The following is an 11,751-nucleotide window of genomic DNA, read 5'->3' as shown; positions in this document are numbered from 1 at the left end:
ATGTTATGGGATTCAAAGTAAAATTGGCATTTTGTTATCACCTCACCTCAAACCAGAGATGATCCTCCTCAACAATCTTTGCTTACACTCATGTTGACTGTAGGCTACCGCCCTCCCTCAATACAAGCTGTAGCCAAACTCAGCCTATATTGCCCCCTATGGACGAAAATACATGGCTCTACGTGGGAAAAACAATAGTTATAAATTCAAATGCAACTAAATGTTGCTCATTGGTAATGTACAGTGCAAAAACATATAACACAAAAACAATTCAATACAAGACGGAATGTATCAAAAGAATTTCAGAAATGAGTGACTACTACAGAGGTGGAACCATAAGGCTTATACTGTTCCCCACCGGTTTTCAAGAATGAAGGACCCCGTGTGTTTACGGAAGTTGCATGGAGGGAGGTGGGATGTTTTAAGCTTGATAGCTAGTTAACGTTCCAGTAATATTTGACCGAATATCGAGCGTCAGCTAACACATTTAGGTTCCTTTTTTGTACTATGGCTTCCGACGTTTCCAACTCTTTAAACAGCAGGTTGCCCCAAGACGATGAACCAAATGGCGCGGCGAACACAAATGCTCCTGCGAACATAAATGCTCCTGTTATAACTGGCAACTCCGCCACTGTCAGTCTCCCAGACAACAGATTGGTGTGCGTGGAATACCCAGGATTTGTAATAAATGTAGACAAAATGTTGGATACAATTGGGGGTGAAAAGGGAGTTTCTAAGGTAAATGTCACTGAAAATTGTGTGGTTAACGAACTTCCTCAAATCTTAAGCTCAAACCATAGCTATGACTTACCTGCCAGGGAACGTCTGACACAGCCTCGTGAATTGCATTTAATAACTTGCGACTTTGGCTTTATTATACTATACCTTGTGATTAATGAAATATATCCACCAATTTGAACAGACATATTCAGACTCAACTAAACGTCTTGAACTTCGGTATCGACCAAAAGACCCATACTGTCATCCAGTGTATGGAAACCGCTATCCCTCCACCAACCTCCTGCTTCGGATTCGTCGAAGAGTTCGGAAAGGAAACAGTCAGGATGTGCAAATCAGCATGGAAATTCTGGGTGTGATTGAGACGACCTACAAGTTTCAAGGTGACAATAAAATAGAATCCCAAATCTTTAAATCTTGTCATTCATGTGGTGCCCTGTCCTGGGTCTTGTAAGCATTTGTCCCCGACAATTCCACTGACATTCTTCTATGGTAAAAATGGTAACAAGCCAGGGAATGTTGTAACAGTGTTGGGGGTTACTTTTGCATTGATGTCTTGGTGGCTTTGTTTTTGCAGCCATGGCAGACATCCAGTATCTCGCCGCACACTCAGAACCAGACAAGTCTTGGACCTCATTATACAACAAAGTGATTCTGCGACAACCAGAGAAAAAGGAGTTCTTTGACCAGGATGTGCCTCTCTTTCTCCCCCCACCGATCTTCTCTCGCCAGGACAGCACCGTGGACTACTATTACCGCCCAGACATCCAACACAAGTCAGTGCAGGCCAGCGCTGTCATGGTGTTTTGTCCTTTAGCTACAGTCAGGAATACACAATCACTGCCCATCACTTTCTGAAGGATATTCAGCTACAATGTTTAACAACACCAAATGCCAAATTGTTTTCTGTGTAATGTTGGTCTAAAGCAATTGCATTTTACTTTGCTTTTTTTTTACAGAATGGTAGAGGTATTTTAAAAGTTTTCTACATGAACTTGATATTGTTATCAGAGAGTGTTACTTTTTTTCAAAGGTAGATTGTTCCAAATATTAAAGAGATTGGGTTTAAACCACCCAAAGGCTTGCCTCTTCTCAGATTAGGTGTGTTTAGAAGGGTTGCATGAAGATCAAGGTAGACTGCTGTTTCTTCCACTATGGAGGCTTTTCGAGGTAGTTTAAATGTTTCAACACAATCTTAGGATCCTGACACTTGTTTTGATTTTGCAGAGAGGGTTATGGTCCTCCTTTGGCCTCCAGCGATAACCTTATTGGCCTGAGTCGGGCGCGGCGCCCACACAATGCCATCTTTATTACCTTTGAGGACAAGGAGGTGCCATCCGGACCTCTGGAGGCAGCCAAGGCCAACTGGAAGAAAGTCAGCATCCATTCCACTGAGAGAAAGGCCGAAGAAGAGATCCTGAAGGTTTGTGTGTGTGTGTGTTTATGTTTGTGTTTGAATGAGAGGGACCGAGTCATATTGAAATCTTGTGTTATAATTTATTTGTTGTTATTTGTTGGCCTTTGGCATGAAAGTTGTCATACTATTAGAGTTACTTCATGATGCACTAGTCTTCAAAAATCGAGAGTAGCCTATACAGTGAGACTGTTAGCAGCATAGCTTGCGTGCCTGTGATCAGAATTCTATGAACCTGAGATGTGCAATGTTTTATTACACTTATCTTCCTCCCCACCTGTTCTACTCTCTTTCTCTCTCTCTCTTTCTCTCTCACTCTACCACAGTTGTTTGAGAGGCGGCCCATCTGGTCCCGCAATGCAGTCAAGGCCAACATGGACGTGCATCCAGAGAAGCTCAAGTTGCTTCTGCCCTTCGTGGCATATTACATGGTGAGCGTGTGAATGAGCCAGGCCCCCAACATGTGTGGTGTTGCAGTCCCTCTGTCACAGTCAGCTCAGCTCAGCCTCCCTTCTGTCTGGGCTTAGAATGAGGGAGCGTTCAACCTGAAATCCTGTCCCTCTCTCACCCAATGCTGGCTTACAGTAGTAACAAAACAAATCCAACCCTGTGTCTGATGCAAAAAATTATAAGTGGTTAAAATAAGTCATGGTTTAGATTGAGTTATAGTGGGTTTCCACTGAACTTGCTCTAGTGAAAGCTGTGTATGGGTGTGTCTTGGAACATAAATAATGATAATTACACAGTACAATCAGTATTTTTCCATGTGCAATTCTGATGTTTTGTGTCAACGCACTAGAACTTTGTGTGTGTGTGTCTGTGTGTCTGTCTGTCTGTCTGTCTGTCTGTCTGTCTGTCTGTCTGTGTTCAGTTGACAGGTCCTTGGAGAAGCTTGTGGGTGAGGTTCGGCTTTGACCCGCGGAAGAATGCAGAGGCTAAGATTTACCAAGTACTGGACTTCCGAATCCGCTGTGGGATGAAGCATGGTGAGAGCTCCAAAGTCCAATGATAATCAGTTCTGAGCTAATACAATTTACAATCACAGTATTATGGTACACCATCTGGTGAGTGTATGCATCCACTGCAAATATTGGCACATCCCGTGTTTGTTCTGCTTGTCCCCTTTAAAGGATATGGTGCTGGTGATATGCCAGTGAAGGCCAAGAGAAGTGCATACCATCACAGTCTGTACACCACACTCAACAAATCAGGTCAGTTGGACAACAAACGTCTCCTATTTACAATTATGTTGGGACCACACATGTAATCACTGCACATGTTTTGCATCCATGTCTTGGATGTACAGAAAAGATTGACTGTTGTTGTTGTGAGTGACTGGCTGTTCTGAGATGACGTGGCTGTTGTGGTGAATATAACCATGATCTGTTCTGTTGTAGGTCCCCAGCCTGCCAGCCTGAAAGAGATCACAGAGGAGAGCCCCAGTACCTCACGCAAGCCTTCACAGCCCCGCTACTTACTCAAGGTACACCCCGCATCTCACACAGGACAGATCTATGTGACTTCGCTCACACACAGAAGGCTTTTGGCTGTCTCAACAAACAACTTCTTCAGGCTGCTTGCATCTGCTGGCATCATAAAACTTTGGTTAAACAATGAACACAATTTATTGCAGTGGTATGTGCACTGACTTTCAAAGAGCTTAGATTGAAGGACATGGTAGTTAAACCTCTGCTAAATGCACACAATTCCATGCTAGTACTGAAAGGAGTATGAAAGTGATAGGGTAATTGATTTTCGATTTGCCTGAGGCTTGGCATGATTGACAGGCCAGTAGAATCTGTCTTTTTAAAGATGACCCAGTGGGCCTTTCCTCCATTTTGTAGTGATGGCCCAGATATCTACCGTAGTACATCGTAAGTCTTGATGGGTCTTTGTCCACCACTTGGTATAATGTAGCCTGGATGCCAGACGAACTTAGCCCCGCCCACAACATTTTAGGTCGGGAAGTTCGGTCTGGCATTGCTCCGTTAGGGAGAACCTATCTCCTCACAAAAATCTGTGAGGAGATAGATAGACCAATCAAATTATCAGGGCGGGCTTTATACGATGATGGACAGATAACGTAACATAATCAACCACGTCACCAAAGAGCTTTTGGGGTGAATTCGTTTTCAACAAACATGGCTGCCGTTGGAGAGCTGAAATGTGGAGATTCGAGTCTGTTTTAGAAGACATTGACAGCACATTCATTTTGAAAGAGGAACAGAGAAACGCGATCAAGGCATTTGTCGATCGAAGATGTTTTTGCCGTCCTTCCTACGGGATCCGGTAAAAGTTTAATGTATCACCTGGCCCCATGGTCTACGTTATGGTCATACTACGTTGCTCTGATTGGTTCTAGATATATCCAATTGAGCGAAGAGGCATTTTTTTTCCTGGTTCGGTTGAAACACGCCCCATAATCACAGACCAATGGAGCAGTATCAGACTCATATTCTGACTAGAATTATGAGTATGACATCATCAGGCTAGGTATAATGGTCCATCACTTATGATAATACTATGTGCTTCCATTTTCAGGAGTCTGCATTCAGGTTTCATGAGGGGATGCTGCCACCATATAGGCAGATGTTCTACCAACTCTGTGACCTGGAAGTTGAGCAGTAAGAACAACACTTTTGTGTTATAGTTGCATGATATTTATGTTTCTTGTCTGTTCTGCCTTCCTGAGCTGAACCCAATGATTTTAGTTACATCAGGGGTCATGAGTTTACTGTTCGACTCTGATAAGGAATTGGGATTTTAAAGGAATCAACATTTATTGAATTATGGTATTATTATTATTAGTATGAGGTGTTGATGTTTTTCTGGATGATAAAAACAATAGACCTCATTCTCGAATGCAGTTAAGAAAAAGTAAAGAAGAAATGTCTTCTTAACTCCACTTACGAAGTTCCCGGGTCAATTCTGGCATTCATGAAAGTTTTCTCATCTGGGATTCGTTCTTAGCTAAGAACAGGATTTAAGAATTCGGAAATACAGTCGTAGATAGGCCAGATTGGAGTGCGCCAATGTTCTTAAGGGCTGAATTTGTGAGAAACCGGTAGTGATTGCGATCACATCAATTCTACAGACATCCTCGAATTGGAATGATTATAACTGCGAATGGCAGTGAATAAATAAATAATCACTAAACTCAATTGCATGGATATAGTCATAGTGGAATAGAATGGACACATCTACATTCTGCAACAGCACCTCCACCTCTGCACCAGCGAAGTAAGGTCTGCGTTTACCGGCCGGTGCACCACCTGTGTTCGCTTTCCGTTTTGACATGATTTTGATCAGTCTCTTTCGCATTGCCTGTGGATTCTGTTTGCACACGGCTCTGTAGTGGCATGCCCTTATAAGGAGCTGGCGGGGCGTTTATGTATGCAAATTCAGGTGTACGAGAACACGTTCAAGTTAAGAATCGGTGCAGAGCTAAGAACACTTTGGCGGTTTAAGAACACATTTCCATGTGTTCATGACTCCGGCGGGTGTCTCTCTTAGGGTTGGTCTTACGAAGTTTGTAAGAAGATATTTAAGAAGACACTTAAGAAATGTTCGAGAATGAGGTCCAGTGTCCATTACCATTAAGTCTTGGCAGAATTCTTTGAGGTTGTCTCATTGGGTTCTTTGTACATATTTAAAGGCCTGTTTAACCATGTGCTACATTACTAGATTATTTGTACATTCTAGTTTCCACCTCTCTGCACCTCGTGCAGATCCTGTCATTACAAACTTCCAGCCTGAGTTCCTGCTTCTCTCCCGAGTAGAATACGGAGTATCATCCACCAGAACGATGGAAAGGAGGAGGGCTGTGACGAGCGGGATGGCTGGTGTGTGCCCCGCACGGCCGATGAGCTCCGAGACATCATGTCTGCCATGATAAAGCACACTGTCAGGGACTCCGGATCCGGTAAGGCCGCCACCGTCCATGGCAGACAGTCCATGCCAGCTCGGTTTTTATCTCTCCTCCTGGAAACTTTATGTTCCCACTTATAGCCTTTTTGATCTTGTTTCTTTGAATTTCCACTATGGAGTTTCTATTGTGGCCACAGGACGATTTATTTGCGCAAGTGGCACAGTCTCTCTGTTTGACCAGGTGATATCTGATAAATTCTACATGTTCAGTTTTTACCATATTAAGGGCTAAAGAACTGATAGTGATAGTCTCTGCAAACAAAGTTGGTACCCACAATTTCTTGCCTGCAGCAACAACAACCCAAACAATAACCAATCAATGTGACTTGCATCAATAACATCCACCTTTGCATAAGAAGTAGTCTAGTGTAGGTGCAGTCGGATTATATTCGTACTGCAGCTGTCTTTCCCTAAGTCCTTATGAACTCTACTTCACATCTTTCCTTGACCTCATGACGTTTTCCTAAAAGGTCAAGGAAAAGTGGTTAGGAAAAGACGATAGGACGGACCATCCGACCGCAGCCCTTGAAAGTGTAATAAAGACACAGGAAATAGAAAGGATTCACAAAGGAAAAGTGGGAGTTTGCACAACAGTACTTTCTGATGATGATGACATTCACATAGTCATCTATAGGGATGGGAATCGAGAACCGGTTCTTGTTAACAGCACTGTAATTGGCATGTTCAAATATTATTTAGCACAGCGGTTCTCAAACTCTGGTATATCAAGGACACCTAAACTGCCACAAATTCGACCAGGAAGGGATCCCTATTTGATAAGACTATTTTCCAGGCTCCCCCATCTGATGAGATTTTTGAGTTTAGATGTTTCATTAAAAAAACTGTATGAAACCCATTACCAAATCAGTCATACATTCTGTTACTGGAATTATAGTCAAAACAAATACTTTTTTTCTGGCACCCCATCAAGGAAAAGGATCCCTAGGCTATGGGTCTCTGGACCCTACTTTAAGAGTTTGTTGACCTATTCTTAGGTTTGTTTTTGGTTATTTAAAACATGTAAATGTATACATACATACTGTATATGCTGTGCATCGTCTATTCAGAGAATATTATATAAAAGAAAATTAATGTAAATAAACTCGTTTGTACTCTTTTTTTTCCTTGCCCAAAAATAATCGATAAGAGAATCGATAAGGAATCGAATCGATAAGAAAGAATCGTTATGGAATCGGAATCGTTAAAATCTTATCAATTCTCATCCCTAGTCATCTACACATTGGGCCTCATTCTCAAGAAGAATTTAAGAGGAATTTAAGAGGAATTTCTTCTGAATTGGATTTAGGAAAACATTTGGCATTCATGAAAGTTTTCTCATCTGGGATTTGTTCTGAACTTCAGAAGACTTTCCGAACTCGAAATAGCAGTCGTAACTCGGCCACAGTTTTCTCAAATGCGATTCCTTAAAAAACCACAAGAGGGCCCCGTAAGAAAACTCTCCGTGTTAGAAGTGTTAATGAATTTGTGAGAAATCGTTGGTGATTGCGTTCACATCAACTCTACAGACATCCTCGGATAAAAATAATTATAATAATAATAATTACGAGAATATTTGTATGATTAACAATTGCGTTTCACATGTATAGTCATGATTCTACGAGGCACCGTGATGTCATAAAATAAATAAAAGGTCTACACCAGAATGCTGCGCTCGTCTAGTGAGCGCCGTATGGCACTGCCGTCTGTGCAAGTACGGCAATCCAGAATTTTCATTTGTAATTCCACGTTGGTGGAACGAACTGCCTAGCACTACCTTTAAGAAGCTTTTGAAGACCCAACTCTTCAGAGAGCACCTCCCTTTCTAACTGGCACTTCGACTAGTGCTTAACTTGCACTTACAGCAGTTACATTCCTGCACTTCGTTTTTCTATTTCTTAAGTAAAGTAGTATTTATTGTTACACTAGGTCTCTATTGCTAGTAGCTTGACTGTTCTCTCCCTTGTACGTCGCTTTGGACAAAAGCGTCTGCTAAATGACTCGTTTACGAGTTGCTTTCGTGTAGATTCGGTCGATTCCGACTGCACACGTCACTACGGTTGCGTGCCCTTATAAGGAGCTGGCGGGGCGTGTATGTATGCAAATACAAAATTCAGGAGCACGAGAACGCGCTTTCAATTTAAGAAAACTCTTCCAGTGGAGCACAGCTCAGAACACTTCTGCCGCGTTGGAACACATTTTCAAGCGCTCATGAATTTGTCGGATGTGTTTTTCTTACGTTGTTTTTCCGAAGCCCGTAAGAAACATTTCAGAAGAAACTTCAGAAAATGTTCGAGAATGACGCCCATTGAGTCTCCGCAATTGTATTAGTCATGTTAGTTTCACAACATGGCCATGAACACACTCTGTCTGACTACTTTGTTGTTGTTTTACATCTCTAGGTGGACTGTACCAAAAAAAGCATAAAAAAGGCACCAATCAAAGTGGTAGCAGCAAAGGAGACTATGATGAGGACGACGAGGATGAGGAAGAGGATGATGAGTACCAGCCGTCTGATGGCAGTGAGAATGAGATGGAAACGGAGATACTTGACTACTTGTAAATCTGGACCATTGAAGAATACTGTGTTTGTTTTGTCCTTTTTTGTGTTAAAAAATAAATGTTTTTGTAAAAATGTCAGTTTCAGTTTGTGTTTTTAAGTATTTATTTAGTACTTGTCAGCACTAACCCAATTCATTCTTTTAATTACACCATAACATGTAGAGATTACCCATTCCAAAAGGGAGGTTTGAGATTGAGGGATCATGTCATGGTTTGTGAAATTGGTGATTACCAGAAACATTCTGGTTGATGGGTCACACTGGGAGCAGAGTTTAGGTTAGGAGATGCTTCAATAGGGCTGGGCCCTAGAGGTGCTCATGGTTTTCAGGAGGTTTGAATTTAGAGGTCCTGCTATTTAAGATGTTAGTGAGTGTGTTGTCTGTGAGGTGCCTTGGGACAGTATTGATGGCCAAATAAATCAAAATGAAAAATACATCATGGCAGATATGGTGCTGTTGATATGTCAGTGAAGGCCAAGAGAAGTGCATACCATCACAGTCTGTACACCACACTCAACAAATCAGGTCAGTTGGACAACAAACGTCTCCGATTTACACTTATGTCGGGACCACACTTCACTGTACATGTCGCCAAAGGTCTGTTACATTGTGTAATTAAGGTGCCTGTTTGGATGTATAGACACTTTTATGTATTCGATTTTATGGTGAGAAATAAAGTATCATAACTGTTAACTTGAACTCAAAGTTTGAACGTTATTTTACATGGAACATATAAGCGCGTCAATCAAGTGCCCAGTCAGCAATCCCTCTGGGCTTTAATGCGAGGACGGCATTCGTAGGGGAGTCAACGCTGCTTCACGTCTCTGCAAATCTAAAGGCCATCATCTACTACCAGCACAGAAATCAATGCTGCATTTTGAAAGCCGACTGGAAAGTAATCAGATTCATGGCACTCAACGGACATTCAAGTTGGGGGGACAAAATTCCAATGCAGTGGTGATCCGATGCATTGGTGACAGTCGGGTTGGGGTGGATCACTAAACTCGATGCTACTTTGTTGCTAGCTTGTTGCGAACATTCAAACTGAGATGCATGAAACCGCGGACAAAATCTTGAAAAACAATGAATTTATCTCAAAGGTGCAATTATAGGTATCAAGGGTTGAGCAAAATGTCCTTAATGGTGGTGAACTAAATGTATTCAATGGTGCTGATGACAATAATGATGATGATGGCAACAGCCCTGATGATAGTATTTCAAATGTAGCCAGTCAACACTCAAGCAGGAAGAGTGCGTGCAGTAGATCAAGCACTACTTCCTCCGCAAGAGTTTAAACAGAAGAAGACAAGGCAAGCGCTGCTTGTCCGTATGGCAGCATTTAATGAAACGCATGCATTGGAGGAGCAAGAACAGCAAATAAAGAGGAAAAAGGAACAACAGGAACTGGACACCAGTCTAAACTTGCTGTGCTACAGGCCTCTGATAGCGGGTCAAAGGTATCCAATGCAATGAGTTCTTACCTGGAGAGAGAAACTAGAAACGTGGCACCTGTAAACAGATTGGACCCATTGGCAAAGGAATTAAATCATATAACCCCAAGCTGACCCCAGCAGACCCAGCAGTTGTCGCTGCCAGCAGCCAATAATACATTAACAGCCATAAGGCCGCCTCAGGGAGCTGACCAACACCTTGCAACTCGACCAAAGGATTGGACTAATTCAAACAGTCATCGTACACTGGAAAGGGAAACATTGATGTCGACTCTGGCACGTTCCCGTCCAAACACTCAACCAACAGATTAAAGTCAATCTGGAGACCTTCTCACAGTAATGCAAAGGCAAAATTAAATAACATCAACACTCGTCCAACAACAACGCCTATCATCATTGCCAGCGAGAGATATCCCCTTGTTCGATGGAGATCCTCTGCAATATATCTCCTTCATGAGAGCATTTGAACAAGGAGTGGAGGAGAAAGCCAGCAAGGGTGACTGCCTACTACTTTGAGCAGTTCACTAGGGGTCAGCCAAGGGAGCTGGTCCATAGTTGCCTTCACATGGCACCTGAGTATGGCTATGCTAAAGCAAAGCAGCTGCTGCATGAACATTTCGGCAGTAAGTACAAGATTGCTGTGGCATATATAAAAAGGGCTTTAATGGCCCATAATAAAAAAGACGGAAGATGTCAGCGCATTGCAGGCTTACTCTCTTTTTCTACGCAGCTGTTGTAACTTAATGGAGGAATTACAGTACATGCAAGAGTTGGATATGCCAAGTAATATGAGGGCAATCATGTCTAAACTGCCATTCAAGCTCCGAGAGCGATGGAGAACCATTGCATTTGACTAGAGAAGACCGAACACAGAGCCCTGTTCAAAGACCTGGTGGAATTCATAAAAAAGACATCTGGAATGACTGAATCAAAGGTTGCTAATAGGCTAATGTTGACCTGTTGATCGGAAGCAACGCACCCAAAATGTTGGAGCCATCGGAAGTGGTCAACAGCAGAGGCGATGGCCCATATGCTATGAGAACAGCCCTAGGTTGGGTTATTAATGGTCCGTTGCATGGAAACAACAGCAGATCCGGAGCAGAGTGTACATCAGCCATGGTTAATAGGATCTCTGTGTGAAAGTTAGATGAAACGCAAAAAACAATCATGACTTCAATAAAGAACCAGAAGATATATCAGTTCCAGGGAAAACCCAGCGGACGATTCATCCAGAGGATTGAGGGTTGGAGACTTCATCGATAACAACAGGTGGATTGGCGGCTCAGGGTTTCTGTGTAAGCCAGAAGAGGACTGGCCAGCCAAACAGTGGATACTGTGATTGAAGCAGATGAAGAAGGAAGCTGTTGTGAATGCAGTCAATGTGAGGGACTTCCTTACTGGTACCAACCGTCTTGTTGCCCACTTCTCAGACTGGAGGAGATTGAAGGTAGCAGCAGCCTGGTTCCTTAAGTTGGAAGGGATACTTCGGCACAAGATTCACAGAAGGGACCTGAGGCCCTTGATGCACACAAACAGTGTGTGATTGTGTCAGGAGAAAAAGCTGTCGGCAGATCATCTGTGGGAGGCTGAACTTGCCAGTGAAGAGATTACTATGTTGTCAACTGAGAATGGTGCTGTAAGCAGACAGAGTGTTCTCTACAAG

General features: G+C 42.7%; 1 protein-coding gene across 1 annotated transcript; it reads left to right on the top strand.

Moving 5' to 3' along the window:
* The first annotated feature begins 358 nt into the window (after positions 1-358).
* Positions 359-8,711, top strand: gtf3c5 (general transcription factor IIIC, polypeptide 5). Its single transcript, XM_012830078.3, has 11 exons — positions 359-738; positions 923-1,121; positions 1,316-1,514; positions 1,966-2,161; positions 2,479-2,583; positions 3,024-3,138; positions 3,283-3,363; positions 3,550-3,635; positions 4,694-4,776; positions 5,932-6,074; positions 8,479-8,711. Exons 1-11 carry the CDS (start codon positions 508-510, stop codon positions 8,637-8,639), a joined length of 1,599 nt encoding a protein of 532 aa, XP_012685532.2. The 5' UTR covers positions 359-507; the 3' UTR covers positions 8,640-8,711.
* The last annotated feature ends 3,040 nt before the right edge of the window (positions 8,712-11,751 follow it).

This window comes from Clupea harengus, chromosome 12 (assembly GCF_900700415.2).
Source record: "Clupea harengus chromosome 12, Ch_v2.0.2, whole genome shotgun sequence".
NCBI classification, from domain to species: Eukaryota; Metazoa; Chordata; class Actinopteri; order Clupeiformes; family Clupeidae; genus Clupea; species Clupea harengus.
Note: the sequence above shows the minus strand (reverse complement) of the source record. Positions and strands in the feature narration are given on the sequence as shown.